General features: G+C 39.9%; 1 protein-coding gene and 1 long non-coding RNA gene across 2 annotated transcripts; one reads left to right on the top strand and one right to left on the bottom strand.

Moving 5' to 3' along the window:
• The first annotated feature begins 655 nt into the window (after positions 1-655).
• On the top strand, positions 656-1,118 carry LOC106985250 (40S ribosomal protein S15a-like). Its single transcript, XM_053211923.1, has one exon. It carries the CDS (start codon positions 681-683, stop codon positions 1,071-1,073), a length of 393 nt encoding a protein of 130 aa, XP_053067898.1. The 5' UTR covers positions 656-680; the 3' UTR covers positions 1,074-1,118.
• A 4,349-nt stretch (positions 1,119-5,467) lies between these two features.
• On the bottom strand, positions 5,468-13,388 carry LOC128313415 (uncharacterized). The gene is made up of 2 exons (XR_008294087.1): positions 7,138-13,388; positions 5,468-6,309 (listed from the first exon to the last, which is right to left on the bottom strand). It is a non-coding gene; the product is annotated as an uncharacterized LOC128313415 (long non-coding RNA).
• Between the last annotated feature and the right edge of the window lie 4,201 nt (positions 13,389-17,589).

The following is a 17,589-nucleotide window of genomic DNA, read 5'->3' as shown; positions in this document are numbered from 1 at the left end:
AACATTAGGTTGTTTGAGATTTTTCTTGCTGCTTAAGGGAGGCCTTAATGCTATATGCCTTCCTCTTAAGACTGATTTTGCTGCATCCCAAAGGTTTTGGATTGTTGTGTTTTCATTTTTCATTTGTTTCCATGTATTTTTTAATTTGGTTTCCTGGTTGGCCCATTCATTGTCTAGCAGTACATGGTTTAACCTCCATGTATATGTGGTCTTTCCAAATTTTTCTTGTGATTGACTTCTAGTTTCCTAGCATTGTGGTTAGAAAAGGTGCATGGTATGACTTCAACCTTCTTGAATTTGTTAAGGCCTGTTTTGTGGCCTAATGTGTGATCTTTTATGGAGAATGTTCGATGTGCCCTTGAAAAGAATGTGTGTTCTGCTTTCTTAACATGGGATGTTCTGAATATATCTGTATATATACAGCGTGCCATTCAAAGCCATTGTTTCCTTGTTGATTTTCTTTTTAGATGATCAATCCATTGATGTAAGTGGGGTGTTACAGTCCCTACAATTATTGCATAATTATGAATTAGTTCCTTTATGTTTGTTGTTTTCTGTATTTGGGTGCTTTATGTTAGGTGCATAAATATTTACAATTGTTGTATCTTCTTGTTGGATTGTCCCTTTATTAATATATAGTGGCCTTCTAGCTCTTTCTACCATCTTTCTGTGCCGCCATTATGGTGAGCATGAATGTCCTGGCAGATCCTCTCAAGAGCATTAACAATGCTGAAAAGAGAGGCAAACGCCAGGTTCTTATTAGGCCATGCTCCAAAGTCATTGTCCGATTTCTGACTGTGATGATGAAGCATGGTTACATTGGCGAATCTGAAATCATCGATGATTACAGAGCTGGGAAAATTGTTGCGAACCTCACAGGCAGATTAAACAAGTGTGGAGTGATCAGCCCCAGGTTTGATGTACAACTCAAAGATCTAGAAAAATGGCAGAATAATCTGCTCCCATCCCGCCAGTTTGGTTTCATTGTGCTGACAACCTCAGCTGGCATCATGGACCATGAAGAAGTAAGACAAAAACACACAGGAGGGAAAATCCTGGGATTCTTTTTCTAGCGATGCAATACATTCATACAAATAAAATGCCTCATTGGAAAAAAAGGGAAAAAGGAAAAAAATATATATAGTGGTTTTGTCTCTTAACAGTCTTTGTTTTATAATCATTTGTCTAGGTGCACCTGGGTGGCTCAGTTGGTTAAGCATCCAATTCTACATTTTGGCTCAGGTCATGATCTCACCAACTGTGAGGCCCATGCTGTCAGCATGGAGTCAGCTTGGAAATATCTCTCCCAATCTCTCCACCCCTCGCCTGTTCACACCCATGCTTTCTCTCAAAATAAATAAAATTTTAAAAATAAATAAAGACTAGTTTGTCAAAAAAAAAAAAAAAAAAAGCCTAGTTTGTCCCATGTAGGTATTGCTACTCTGGCTTTCCTTTGACATCTATTTGAATGACAAATGTTTCTCCAGGCCCTCACGTATCTAGGTGTAAAATGAGTCCTGGGGCATCTGAGTGGTTCAGTTGGCTGAGTGTCCAACTCTTTATTTATTTATTTAAATATATGAAATTTGTTTCCATACAACACCCAGTGCCAACTCTTGATTTCAGCTCAGGTCATGATCTCATGGTGCCTCGGATTGAGCCCTGCATTGGGCTCTGTGCTGACAGTGTGGAGCCTGCTTGGGATTCTCTCCCTCCTCTCTCTCTGTCCTTTCACCTGTTCATGCTCTAAGTAAACCTGAAAAAATAAAATAAGTCTCTTGTAAGGCAGCATACAGAAGATGGATCTTGTTTTTTTTATGCATTACGTCACTTTATGTCTTTTGCTCGGAGCATTTAGTCCATTGACTTTCGAAGTAATTATTGATAGATATGTATTTATTGCCATTTCATTACTTGTTTTGTTGTTCCCAGAGATTTTCTCTGATCCTTTCTTGTATTTCTTTCATGTATTGCTGATTTTTAGTAATATATTTGGATTTTGTTCTCTTTATTCTTTGCATGTTTACTGATGGTTTTTTTTTTATTAACTTGTTTTACTTTTTATTTTTTAAAATTTACATCCAAATTAGTTAGCATATAGTGCAACAATGATTTCAGGAGTAGATTCCTTAGTGCCCCTTACCCATTTAGCCCATCCCCCCTCCCACAAACCCTCCAGCAACCCTCAGTTTGTTCTCCATATTTATGAGTCTCTTCTGTTTTGCCCCCCTGCCTGTTTTTATATTATTTTTGTTTCCCTTCCCTTATGTTCATCTGTTTTGTCTCCTAAAGTCCTCATATGAGTGAAGTCACAGGATTTTTGTCTTTCTCTAATTTCACTTAGCATAATACCCTCCAGTTCCATCCACGTAGTTGCAAATGGCAAGATTTCATTCTTTTTTATTGCTGAGTAATACTCCATTGTATATATATATATACACCACATCTTCTTTATCCATTCATCCTTTGATGGACATTTGGGCTCTTTCCATACTCTGGCTATTGTTGATAGTGCTGCTATAAACATTGGGGTGCATATGTCCCTTCGATACAACTGTATCCCTTGGATAAATAGTAGTGCAATTGCTGGGTTGTAGGGTAGTTCTATTTTTAATCTTTTGAGGAACCTCCATACTGTTTTCCAGAGTGGCTGCACCAGCTTGCATTCCGATGGTGGTTTTGATATTTGGTTAGCATTTGGTTTGTATATAACCTCTTCTGCATACAGCTGCCTATGTTGTTGATGGTCATTTAAGCTTGAACCCATTCTTCTCTCCTCTCCTCCTCCTGTTTTAGATACATGTTATTGTATTTTAAATTCTTTTTTGTGTGTGAGTTCCTTGGTGTATTTTTTACAGAGACATTCACTTTTACTGCTTTTGTGTTTCCTAACTTTATACTGTCATTTTTGGGCTCTCCTTTCCACTCAAACAGTCCGCCTTAATATTTCTCACAGGGAGTACTGCTCGTCTTCAGAATTCTCTGCACTCCATCTACAAATGCGCCCTGAGCCATATCTCAAACCAAGTTTCCATTATAATTTTTTTCAGGATGCCTCGGGTTATTCTTGTTTAAAAATAGACACTTAGCTCTGAGGCATAAGGCTTTTCAAGAGCACTTTTCATTCCACTCATCCCCTGCATTCTGGATCATTTGTATCGACTTAACACTGCTTAATCTTAGTTATACTTTACAAGATCTCTTTCACAACTTTTATAAATATGGCCTGGTCTAGCGGCGCCTGGGTGGCTCAGTCGGTTAAGCGGCCGACTTCAGCTCAGGTCATGATCTCGCAGCCTGTGAGTTCGAGCCCCGCGTCGGGCTCTGTGCTGACAGCGCAGAGCCTGGATCCTGTTTCGGATTCTGTGTCTCCCTCTCTCTGACCCTCCCCTGTTCATGCTTTGTCTCTCCCTGTCTCAAAAATAAATAAAAAGTTAAAAAATTTAAAATAAATAAATAAATAAATAAATAAATAAATAAATAAATAAATAAATAAATAAGGCCTGGTCTTTATTCCCCTTCAATAACAATTTTAGTCTAAACACCTAAAAGCAGAGTGCCTGGGTGGCTTAGTTGGTTGAGTGTCCAACTCTTGGTTTTGGCTCGGGTCATTATCTTGTGGTTTCATGAGTTCAAGTCCCACGTCAGACTCTGCTCTGCACAGGCAGTATAGAGCTTGCTTGGGATTCTCTCTCTCTCTCTCTCTCTCTCTCTCTCTCTCTCTCTCTGTACCTCCCCCACTCAAGCTGTCTCTCAAAAAAAAATTAATAAATTTAAAATAAATAAATAAATAAATAAATAAATAAATAGCTAAAAGCAATAGAAATGGGGTGCCTGGGTGGGTCAGTCAGCTAAGCATCCGACTTTGTCCATGATCTCACGGTTGGTGAGTTTGAGCCCCTCACTGGGCTCTATGCTGACAGCTCAGAGCCTGAAGCCTGTTTCAAATTCTGTCTCCCTCTCTCTCTGCCCCTCCCCTGCTCATGCTCTGTCTCTCTCAAAAATAAACTCTAAAAATTTTTAAAAATAAAAAATAAAAGCAATAGAAATAAGCATGTGTTTATTTAACTTTAATATAAAGAATAAAAAAATCCAGAGGCTCCTGGGTGGCTCAGTCAGTTGTGTGTCTGACTTCAGCTCAGGTCATGATCTTGAGGTTCATGGGTTCAAGCCCCACATCAGGCTCTGTGCTGACAACTCAGAGCCTGGAACCTGGTTTGGATTCTGTCTCCCTCTCTCTCTGCCCCTTCCCCCACTTGTGCTCTACTTCTCTCTCAAAAATAAATAAACATAAAAAACAAAACAAAACAAAACAGCGGTGCTTGGGTGGCTCAGTCAGTTGTGTATCCAACTTTGGCTCAGGTCATGATCTTGCAGTTCATGAATTTGAGCCCCATGTCGGGCTCTGTGCTGACAGTTCGGAGCCTGGACCTTGCTTCAGATTCTGTGTCTCCCTGTCTCTCTGCCCCTTCCCTGCTCACTCTCTGTCACTCTCTCTCAAAAATAAATAAACATTAAAAAAAAATTTAAGAAAGAAACATTTATATTTAAAATGAAATCTAACAACTAGGGTACCTGGGTGGCTCCGTCGGTTAAGTGTCCAGCTTTGGCTCAGGTCATGATCTCATGGTTCATGAGTTAGAACCCTGCATCAGCTCTGTGCTTACAGCACAGAGCCTGCTTTGGATCCTCTGTCCCCCTCTCTCCGCCCCTCCCTTGCTTGCTCTCTCTCTCTCAAAAATAAATAAACATTAAGAAAATTTTTTAAAAGAAATCTAACAACAAAAAAACAGGCTACCACAATGTTTGCATTTTCTTAGATGATTAAATGTTAACAACACACAAGTTTAATAATTTACATGGTAACATTTTCACTAAAATTTCTCTAAATTAACAATGAGAAATTAACATTAGATGGGAACTCATCTGTATTGAGTTTACATACCTTTGAGGTACAAATAAAATATGCCAAACATTGCTGTAGATGTTTGTATTATTTAAAAAAAAACTTTTTTGTAAAAGTTTATTTATTTTAAGGGAAAGAAAGAGCGAGGAGGGGCAGAGAATGAGGGAGAGAGAGAATCCCAAGAAGGAACCAAGCTGTCAGTGCGGAGCCTGAGGTGGGGCTTGAACCCACAAACTGTGAGATCACAACTCGAGCTGAAACCAAGAGTCAGACGCTTAACCAACTGAGCCACACAGGCGCCCCTGTATTATTACTATCTTTTTTTAAGATTTTATTTATTTTTTTTTAATTTTTTTTTCAATGTTTATCTATTTTGGGGACAGATAGAGACAGAGCATGAACGGGCGAGGGGCAGAGAGAGAGAGAGACACAGAATTGGAAACAGGCTCCAGGCTCTGAGCCATCAGCCCAGAGCCCGACGTGGGGCTCGAACTCACGGACCGCAAGATCGTGACCTGGCTGAAGTCGGACGCTTAACCAACTGTGCCACCCAGGCGCCCCAAGATTTTATTTTTTTAAGCAATCTCTGTCCTCAACGTGGGGCTCGAATTCACGGCCCTGAGATCGAGAGTTGCATGCTCCACCAACTGGGCCAGCCAGGTGCCTGAAGCTTGTATTATTGATGACAGAATATTGTACTTACTGTATGCTAGGCACCACACTAAGATTTTATTCAATTTTCCGAAGACCCTACGAAGTAATACTAGTGCCATGTTTACAAGTAAAGAAATTGAGATTCAAAGACGCTACTTGCCCAGGCTTACGTTGTTACTCAGGATTTCAATCCCAATCACTCTGATGACAGAACTTCTGTTCATTCAACTATACAATACCACTTTCATCTCCAAATCTGGCACATAAAAGGAGGTCAAATTAGCAAACCAAGATGAGATTTTCCAAACATTACCAATTATCTCACAATACCTGCACATGTGGGATCATGATTAGTCACGGATAAAATCTGCACCTCAATTCCACAAAAGCAACCAGAGAAGGTTCTGTCGGCCACCTTAACACACGCCTACCAGGTATTACACATCTGTCACCCACAGGCCAGTCCTGGTGGAAAACCTCAACTTGGCTTCGGTCAGGAGAAAGCAGAGCCTCAGGACCACCCCAAAGGCCAGCTTTCCCTGATAGAGTAGCATTGCTCAAATCTGCCTTCGGCTCAGGGCACCATCTCTCAGTCTGTGAGTTGGAGACCCACACCTGGGCCTCTGCTGCAGAGCCCACTTCAGATTCTCTGTCCCTCTCTCTCTGCCCCTCTCCCACATGTTCATCCTCCCTCTCTCTCAAAAATGAATAAACTTAAAAAAAAAGACTGATTAAAAAAAATAGCATTGCTCAAAATAATTCCATCATTGCATTCGGTAGAGTCTTCTGTTAGAGATTCCATTCTATTAGAAAGCTAAATTCTACAAAAGTTTTGTTACAGTGTTTACAGGCTCACTTTGATATGAACAAGGAATTCTATACAATGTACAAAACAATCTGCAATAAATTTGCATACTTTTGTATCAGTGTAATATGTATATGTGCTGCCTTAAGAGTACCCAGTGAATGCCATCATTTATGTAATATCACCATATGAATGCAATCATAATGTATGACTGATGTATAATTAATATGAATGGACCATTTATTCATCATTGATGCTTAACTGGGAAAAAAAAGGTTTTCTGCATATAAATAAGAGACATACTGTAAAGCAATGGCTCCCCTATTTCCCAAATTTTAAAATCCATTTCCACTTAATTGTATTATTGATATGCTGATCATCTCAACATCCCTGTGGAGTTAATAATAATGATAATAATCACAGATTTTCTGTTATTCACCTCAAGGACTTTTTTTTGTTTTTGTTGACATTTGACTTGTTTCATGTACTTCAACTGCTAGACTTTTCATGTCTTATTTCTCATCTATTTCAGATCTAAAAATAACAACAAGGGGGCGCCTGGGTGGCTCAGTTGGTTAAGCGTCTGACTTTTGAGCTCAGGTCATGATCTCACAGTTTGTGAGTTTGAGCCCCACATCAGGCTCTGTGCTGACAGCTCAGAGCCTGGAGCTTGTTTCGGATTCTGTGTCTTCCTCTCTCTCTGCCCCTCCCTGACTCATGTTCTGTCTCTGTCTCTCAAAAATAAAAAACATTACAAAAAAAAATTTTTAACAAATAAAAATAAAAAAATAAAAAAATAACAACAGTAACCTACAAGGCATTAATCATCTAAAATACTTCTAACAGGGGCGCCTGGGTGGCTCAGTCAGGTAAGCATCTGACTCTTGATCTTGGCTTAGGTCATGATCTCACAGTTTGTGACACTGAGCCCCATGTCAGGCTCTGTGCTAACAGTGCAGAGCCTGCTTGGGATTCTCTCTCTCACTCTCTCTCTCTGCCCCTCCCCCACTCATGCACGTGCTTTTTCTCTCTCAAAATAAACAAACACTTTTTGAAAATAAAACACTTCTAATAAGCAAAATTGCACTTTAGATGCAAGGGGCCAAATTTTGCACACAGATTAATCACAATATCAAGGAGGGTGACCTAGGCTGAATGTTTTAACACATAACTCAGATTGTTCAGATGAAAAAATTTTAACTGTGGAAAATGTACTTTTCAAAAACATACCAAATCAGCCATTATCAATTGTGAAATATAATTTCAAAATGGTGTAATAAACAAAAATTCCTGGGCACCTGGGTGGCTCAGTCGGTTAAGCATCCAACTTCGGCTCAGGTCATGATCTCACAGTTCATGGGTTCAAGCCCCATGTCAGGCTCTGTGCTGACAGCCCAGAGCCTGCTTCAAATTCTGTGTCTCCTCTCTCTCTGCCCCTCCCCGCTCACACTCGGTCTCTCAAAAATAAATAAACATTAAAAAAGTAAAATAACATAAACACCAATTCTTTCTTGTAATACAAATGGTACACATCAAATCAATACATTGTACATCTTAAACTTATACAATGTTATATTCTAATTATAGCTCAGAAAAAGCTAGAGATCAAAGGGGGGAAAACATAACAAAGCCTATGAATGCCATCACCATCTATCATTACCATATCTCAATAATCTGTGTCTCTCCCTTAATCACTGTTTTCACATTTACACTTCTGGTGGTATATCCCCATGATATCTGTTGATGTTACTTGAGGTCAGCATCTTTGTCTTATCTTTGGTTCCCCAAGAGCCAATACAAAACCTGGCACAAATCTGCTCCATTAAAAAAACGAAACAAGGGGCACCTGGGCGGCTCAGTCAGTTGAGCATCCAACTTTTGATTTTGGCTCAGTTCATGATCCCAGGGTCGTGTGACTGAGCCTCACATCAGGCTCTGTGCTGATTGTCGAGCCTGCTTAAGCTTCTCTCTCTCCCTTTATCCTTCGCTCTCTCAAAAATAAAACAAAAATAACCCTGCCCTATAAATAATCACTGAATTGAAACAAACCTTCTTTACACATCTCTGATGAACAAATGAAACAACACATGCAAAAATGCTTTGGATACAACGCTGGTTTGTCAATGACTTTTTGAATAGGACATAAAAGGCATTGGCAACAAAAGAAAAAATAGACAAGCTGGACTTCCTGAAAACTTAAAAATTTTGTGCACCAAAAGATACTGTTATCACACTGATAGTTATTGGAATAGGAGGTGGGGGCAGGGGTAGGTTAAATGGGTGATGGGTCTTAAGAAGGGCACTTGTGATGGGTACCAGGTGTTGTATGGAAGTGATGAATCACTAAATTCTACACCTGGAATTAGTACTGCACTGCATGATAACTAGTTAGAATTCAAATAAAAATTTGGGGGAAAAGGGGTGCCTGGGTGGCTTAGTCGGTTAAGCGTCTGACTCTTGATTTCAGCTCAGGTCATGATCACACAGTTGGTGAGATCGAGCCCCACACTGTGCTCTGTGCTGACAGTGTGGAGCCTGTTTGGGATTCTCTCTCTCTCTCGCTCTTGCTCTCGTTCTCTCAATCTTTTCCCCTCCCCCACTCGCACACACTCTCTCTCAAAATAAATGAACATTAAAAAAAAAAACTTGGGGAAAAAGAAAACAAAAACAAAATACTATTATCAGAGTAAAAAGGCAACCCACGGAATGGGAGAAAATATTGGCAAATCAAATATCTGATAAGAGTTTAATATCCAGAATGCATAGAGAACTCATAAAACTCAAAAACAAAAAAACAACCTGATTCAAGGGCACAAGACATTTCTCCAAGGAAGATATACAAATAGTTAATATATACATGAAAAGATGTTACACATCACCAATCATTAGGGAAATGTACATCAAAACTACAATGAGGGGCACCTGGGTGGATCAGTCAGTTGAGCATCTGACTTCAGCTCATGGTTCACGAGTTCAAGCTCCACATCAGGCTTGCTGCTGTCAGCTTGCAGCCCACTTTGAATCCTTTGTCCCTTTCTCTCTGCCCCTCCCTGGCTTGCGGTCTCTTTCAAAAACAAAATAAACGTTGGCACAAAAACACTCAGATCAATGGAACAGAATAGAGAACCTAGAAATGGACCTGCAAACATATGGCCAACTAATCTTTGACAAAGCAGGAAAGAATACCCAATGGAATAAAGACAGTCTCTTCAGCAAATGGTGCTGGGAAAACTGGACAGCGACATGCAGAAGAATGAACCTGGACCACTTTCTTACACCATCCACAAGAATAAACTCAAAATGTATGAAAGACCTAAATGTAAAACAGGAAGCTATCAAAATCCTCGAGAAGAAAGCAGGCAAAATCCTCTTTGACCTTGGCCACAGGGACTTCTTACTTAACATGTCTCCAGAGGCAAGGGAAACCAAAGCAAAAATGAACTATTGGGACCTCATCAAAATAAAAAGCTTCTGCACAGGGAAGGAAACAATCAGCAAAACTAAAAGGAAACCAATGGAATGGGAGAAGATATTTGCAAATGGCATATCAGATAAAGGGTTAGTATCCAAATCTATAAAGAACTTATCAAACTCAAAACCCAAAAAACAAATAATCCAGTGAAGAAATGGGCAAAAGACATGAACAGACAAAGACATCCAGATGGCCAACTGACACGTGAAAAGATGCTCAACATCACTCATCATCAGGGAAATACAAATCAAAACCATAATGAGATACCACTTCGCACTGGTCAGAACGGCTCACATTAACAGCTCAGGCAACAACAGATGTTGGCGAGGATGTGGAGAAAGAGGATCTCTTTTGCATTGTTGGTGGGAATACAAGCTGGTGCAGCCACTCTGGAAGAGTGTGGATGTTCCTCAAAAAATTAAAAATAGGACTACCTTACGACCCAGCAGTTGCACTACAAGGTATTTATCCGAGGGATACAGGTGTGCTATTTTAAAGGGACAGTGTTTATAGCAGCGCTATTGACAATAGTCAAAGTATGGAAAGAGCCCAAATGTCCATTGACGGTTGAATGGATAAAGATGTGGTGTATGTACATGTGTGTATATACGCACACATACATACATACATGCAGTGGAGTATTACTCGGCAATCAAAAAGAATGAAATCTTGCCATTTGCAACTATGTGAGTGGAACTAGAGGGTATTATGCTAAGCAAAATTAGTCAGAGAAAGATAAATATCATATGACTTCACTCATATGAGGAATTCAAGATACAAAACAGATGAACATAAGGGAAGCAAAAATAATATAAAAACAGGGAGGGGGACAAAACATAAGAGACTCTTAAATATAGAGAACAAACAGAGGGCTGCTGGAGGGGTTGTGGGATAGGGGGATGAGCTAAATGGGTAAGGGGCATTAAGGAATCTACCCCTGAAATCATTGTTGCACTATATGCTAACGAACTTGGATATAAATTACAAAATAAATTAATATTTTAAAATAATTTTTAAAAAACATTAAAAAAAAACCAATTAGATACCATTTCATGCTCATTAGGATGACCACTGTCACAAAAACAGAAATAACAAGTTTGTGAAGATGTGGAGAAATTAGACCCTGGTACACTGTTGGTGGGAATGTAAAATGGTACAGTCACTGTGTTAAATAGTATGGTGATCCATCAAAAAATAAAAAATAGAATTGCTATTTAATCCAACAATTCCACTTCTAAATATATACCCAAAAGAACTGAAAGCAGCATCCCAAACAGATATTTGAACACCCATGTTTTAGGCAGCATTATTCACAACAGTCAAAGCATGGGAACAACCCAAGTATCCATCGATGGATGATTACATAAGCAAAATGTGGAATAATCATATAATGGAATATTATTCAGCCTTATAAAGGAAGAGAATTCTAACATATGATACAACAAAGATGAATCTTGGAAACATTATACTAAGAAGCCAACCACAAAAAGACAAATACCGCATGATTCTATTTATATGAGGTACTTGATCAAAATCATAGAGACAAAGTAGAATTGTGGTTGTCAGCGATTGGGTAAGAGGTGTGGAAAGTGGGGCTGTGTTGTTAATGGATATAGTTCCAGTTTCTACAAGATGAAGAAAGTTCTGTGAATGGATGGTGGTGATCGTTGTACATTATGCATGTATTTACCACTGAACTGTACATTTAAAAATTATTAAGATAGGGGGCACCTGAGTGGCTCAGTCAGTTTAGCATCCAACTCTGTTTTGGCTCAGGTCATGATCTCACGGTTTTATGGGTTCAAGCCCTGCGTCAGGCTCTGCATTGATATTGCAAAGCCTGCTTGGGATTCTCTCTCTTCCTGTCCCTCTCTCTGCCCCTCCCCGACCCACGCTCTCTCAACATAAACAAATTTTTTTTAATTTTTTTAAACGTTTATTTATTTTTGAGACAGAGAGAGACAGAGCATGAACGGGGGAGGGTCACAGAGAGAGGGAGACACAGAATCCGAAACAGGCTCCAGGCTCTGAGCTGTCAGCACAGAGCCTGATGCAGGGCTCGAACCCACGGACCGTGAGATCATGACCTGAGCTGAAGTCGAACGCTTAACCGACTGAGCCACCCAGGCGCCCCAACAAAACAAATTTTTAAAAAGAAAGGGGACACCTGGGTGACTCAGTCTGGGCATCCAACTCTTGACTTCAGCTCAGGTGGTGATCTCACAGTTCATAAGACTGAGCCCTGCATCAGGCTCTGTGCTCACAGCACAGAGACTGCTTGGGATTCTCTCTCCATCTGTATCTACCCATCCCCCATGCTCTCTTTCTCTCTCAAAGGTAAGTATTTTGTTTTTAAGTTGATCTTAGGAAAATTATATTAAAAAAGATTTTTTTTTAATGTTTATTTATTTTTGACAGAGACAGAGACAGGATGCCCTAGGTTACGGGCAGAAAGAGAGGGAGACACAGAATCCAAAGCAGGCTCCAGGCTCCGAGGTGTCAGCACAGAGCCCAACACAGGGCTCAAACTCACGAGCTGTGAGATCATGACCTGAGCTGAAGTTGGACGCTCAACCAACTGAGCCACCCAGGCACCCCAGGAAAATTATATTAAAAAGAAAAACTTATGGGTGCTTGGGTGTTTCACTTGGTTAAGCGTCTGAATCTTGATCTTGGCTCAGGTCAAGGTCTCATGAGACCAGGGGATCAAGCCCCACATCGGGCTCTATGCTAAAAGTGCAGAGCCTGCTTGGGATTCTCTCTCTCAAAAACAAACTTAAAAAAAAAAAAAAAACTTTAAAGTATCTGTAGACAAATGAAACAAATTAGCTCTCTGTACTGCCCTTTGTCAGAGCCCACCTTCCCTGATCTTTGCAATCTGAGTAGCCCTCACCTTCAAGTTCAGCCCTCCTGCAACCCTACCAGTTCCAGAGTTAATCCTGACTCCAGACAAAAGGTAATATAAGGTCACGTAGGACCCAAGGTTACCGTAACATCTGTGTGTCCACGCAAGTCCATTCATCCCCTAATTATCAATCTACCCAGCAAAAATTCATGGAGTACTGTGTCAGACACTATGCTACATTCCAGAGTCAACTATGGCTTTATAATTCATCTTGTCCCTCACATTCTTCTCCTTTAAAGGGGTCTTAACATTCAGGGCTGTTTTGCTTTTTCATATGCATTTTAGGTTAAGCTTGTCAAGTTCCAGTGAAAATCATTGCATAAATCATTTAATGTACAGATTATTTGGGAAGAATTGATATTTTCCTGATATGTCTTCCCATCTACAAATCTATCTCCAAATAGTGAGGACTTCTTTGTCTCCTGATAGTATAATTTTTTTTCGTAAAAAGATCTTTTATTAGTTTTGGAGTAGTTTATACTTCAGGTTATCATAAACTGGTTCATTTTGCCATTATATGTACTAATTGTTACTTTTGTGTGAGAATGCTGACCTTTATATAATAGTTACTTGGGCGCCCGGGTGGCTCAGTCAGTTGAGCATCTGACTTCGGCTCAGGTCATGATTGAGCCCTGCATCGGGCTCTGTGCTGTGTCTCCCTCTCTCTCTGCCCCATCCCTACTCATGCTGTGTCCCTCTCTGTCTTAAATATAAAATAAAAACATTAAAAATATATAATAGTTACTTCATTGAACTAATTGTTTCACCAATTTGTAGATCCTTTTGAATATCCAGGGTAAACATCCTCCGCAAATAAGACAGCTTTGCTCTTACTTCCCAATTTTATATCCGTTAGTACTTTTTGCTGTCTTAGCATGCAGTTGAATAGGGGATAGCATGAAATGCTCCTTACAGTTGCACCATCGATTATGATGTTAAGTCTAGGTTTTTTATTGCTGGCAAGCGAAAGAAGTTCTTTTCTAGTTGTTTACTAAGAGTTCTGATCACGGATAATTTTATCCAATCATTTTCTGTATATGAACTTACCATATGACTTTTTCTTTTTTAAGTAGGCTTCACGTCCAGCACCAAGCCCAACATGGGGCTTGGACTCAACGACCCCGAGATCAAGACCTGAGCTGAGATCAAGAGTCAGATTGCTTAACTGACTGAGCTTATCCCTGATTTTCCTCTTTTAACCTGTTGGTAAGTTTTCTGATGTTGAAACTTTCATTCATTTATTCATTCAACAAGTATTGAGTGCCTGTGATGTGTCAGGCACTGCTTTAGATTCTGGGGAAATAGCAAGAAACAGACAAAAATCCCTGCACTCATTAAATTCTAGTTGGGAATACAGACAACAAACAAGAAAATAAAATATACTACTATATTTGTGAATAAGAATGCTTTTGTTCTGGGGTGCCTGAATGGCTCAGTTGGATGAGCATCAAACTCTTGGTTTCGGTTCAGGCCATGACCTCACGGTTCATGGATTCCAGCCCTTGATCTGGCTCTATGCTGACAGTGCAGAGCCTGCTTGGGATTCTCTCTCTCCCACTTAATCTCAAAAAAAAAAAAAAAAGCTTTTGTTCTTTGTAAGCTGAGTTTTCTTTACCAATTTCTGATAGAGCTGCTTCAGAATTTTCCACCATGACCAGTGAATCTGTCACTTTCTTTTTGTAATTCTCAGTTAATACATTGGAAAATGCATACTATTTTAAGTTTATTTATTTTGAGAGAGAGAGCACGCACAGGAGAAGCGCAGAGAGAGGGAGAGAGAGAGAGAATCCCAAGCTGATCCAAGGAACCTGCCCCAAGCTCAATGAGGGGCTCGAACCCACGAACCACGAAATGATGACCCTAACTGAAATCAAGAATTGGACGCTCAACCTACTGAGCCACCCAGGCGCCCCAGAAAATGAATAATTTTTAACTATAATATCTTCTTACTAGATCACTCTTTTGTCACTAGGTAATGTCCTTCCTCTCAATTAATGGTTTTAGCATTAAATGTTATTTTGTCTAATAATAATATTACTGTGCAAGCTTTTACTTAGTACTTGCCTAGATTTTCTTTTCAACATTTTTCATTATTCATTTTTAGCTGTCTTTTTTAAGCAGCATATAGATGTTTTTAAATCCAATATGATCATCTTTTACACAGTTCATTTACTGTGACTACTCATATAGCTGGACTTACTTCCCCATATTAGTGTCTTATGTATATCCCTTTTTCTTAGGCTCTTTTCTTGCCTTCTACTGAATTCATAGATTTCTGTATTTTCTTTTATAGCTCTTCTTGTTTGTAAACCATAGATTTGCCTTCTACTGAATTCGTAGATTTCTGTATTTTCTTTTATAGCTCTTCTTGTTTGTAAACCATAGATGTCTTTTTTTTTTTTTCAGTAGTACTCGTTTTTAGAGGACACACTTAACATTTATTCTAAATGTTCTGCAGCTATCTTTGTCTTCTTCCTGGTGGTTCTTAGCACACCACGGAACAAGTGCTCTGTCTTGTCTATTACCATTTAGAGCAGTTCTCAGAGTATTTCCCAGGACAATTTCAAAAATCTACAAGGTTAAAACATTTTTATAGTAATACTAAGACTTTGCTTTTTCCCCCCACACTGCTGACATTTGCACTGATGATACAAAAGCAATGATGAGTAAAAACAGCTGGCAACTGAGCATGAATGCTGGCACTGGTACCAAACTGTCCCAGTGGTCATTGTATTCTTCATCGTCATGCATTCACCAAAAAGAAAAAACAAAAAACAGTTACACTTAAGAATGCCCTTGATGAGGCAATAAAAACTGTTTAATCTTATCAAATTTGACCCATGAATACATGTCTTTTTTAAAACTCTGAGTGATGTGGGAAATATGCATAATGCACTTTTGCTGCACAAAGAAGTACGAGAGTGGATTCATGGAAAAGTACATGTGTGATCGTTGAGTTGAACTAGCCACTTTTTTCAAAGAACATGATTTTATGTGAAAGAACAACTGAGAAGAGGCACCTGGCTAGCTCAGCTGTTTAAGTGTCCAACTTCAGCTCAGGTCATGATCTCACGGTTCATGACTTTGAGCTCCGCGTCAGACTCTGTGCTGACAGCTTGGAACCTGGAGTCTGCTTTGTATTCTGTGTCTCCCTCTCTCTCTGCCCCTCCCCCCACTCACTCTGTCTCTCTCAGAAATAAACATTAAAACACAAACACACCATGTTTGCCTTTCTCACTGTCACTGGGCCCAGTTTTTCACAAAGCAATAGACTCAACCATTCTGTTTCCACAAGCTGAAATCTCGGGCCCTGGCTTCACTTCCCTATTCCAGCTCATTCACCTCAGTCATGGAGCTCTCAAGGTGGTCTGTTTTACCAAAAGAGGTCACACTCCTAGCCACCTTGGTTTTAGACCCAGAGTCTGAGTCCTAAAGTGAGCCCCACTCACCACTAGGGGTTTCTTCTACATTTTTAGTCACATGAATTTATCTGTTTTTTCTTTTTCCATTTTCTCCTGGGTGTGTGAGGCCGAGGGACTATGTTGAAGCATGGACTCATTCTACTATCTCAATCACAAGCCATACTTTATTTCTACATTTTTAAAAACGAGAATCTTGTGGCACCTGGGTGACTCTACCAGTTAAGTGTAGAGGCTCAGGCCATGATTTCACGGTCTGTGAGTTCGAGCCCCGCGTTGGGCTCTGGGCTGACAGCTCAGAGCCTGGAACCTGCTTCGGATTCTGTGTCTTCATCTCTCTCTGCCCCTCCCCCGCTCATGCTCGGTCTCTTTCTCTCAAAAACAAACATTTAAAAAATAAAAAGGGTTGCCTGGGTGGCTCAGTCGGTTAAGTGTCCGCCTTCGGCTCAGGTCATGATCTCATGGTTTGTGAGTTCGAGCCCTGCGTCAGGCTCTGTGCTGACAGCTCGTAGCCTGGAGCTTGCTTCGGATTCTGTGTCTCCTTCTCTCTCTGCCCCTCCCCTACTCGTGTTCTGTCTCTGTCTCTCAAAAAATAAATAAATGTAATAAATAAATAAATAATAAAAAAAGATGAGAATCTTATAATCAGAAAAAATCAGGTGTATATTATATATATATATATACATACACACCTGATATATTGTATAATGTATACTATATATATATATACACACACACACACGTACCTGAGTTTTTTCTGATTACAAGATTCTCATTTTTATTTTTTAAATGTTTATATATGTGTGTATATATATATACATATATACAAAATATATATATATACACACACACATTATATTTTACATATACTCTCTTCATTATTTTACCATAACCGAGGCAAATAATAGAGTTATGGATGCAAAGAGTAGGAAGGGCCAAATTCTCATATAGGGAACTGGAAAAGGCTTCCCATTTCAATCATTCATTTGCCAGCATCCCAAAATGTTCTACAGATTCACTGGAACCAGAAGGGAAGAAGTGAAAAAAACATCCAGGCCCATCTAATGACCTTGTGAGAAAAGCTCCGTGATGCAGTACTGGGTAGAAAGGTCCCATCACAGATGAAGTGGCAACAGTGCAGTGGGGGCAGGAGCACAGATATCAACTTTGGTTTGCTGCAGCCCATGTCTCTTCGGTCTGCTCTATTGTCATATGTGGGAACGGAGCCAGTTTAGCAGTTCAGTAAGAATCATGAGAGAGAGGGGCGCCTGGGTGGCTCAGTCGGTTGAGCATCCGACTTCAGCTCAGGTCATGATCTCACGGCTGCTGAGTTCGAGGCCCCTGTCGGACTCTCCACTCAGTAAGGAGCCCACTTCAGATCCTCTGTGTCCCTCTCTCTGCCCCCATCCCCCACTGCTCTCTCTCAAA

The sequence above is a fragment of the Acinonyx jubatus genome, chromosome E1 (assembly GCF_027475565.1).
Source record: "Acinonyx jubatus isolate Ajub_Pintada_27869175 chromosome E1, VMU_Ajub_asm_v1.0, whole genome shotgun sequence".
Lineage (NCBI taxonomy): Eukaryota > Metazoa > Chordata > Mammalia > Carnivora > Felidae > Acinonyx > Acinonyx jubatus.
The sequence above is the reverse complement of the archived record's forward strand: the minus strand, read 5'-3'. Positions and strand labels throughout refer to the sequence as shown.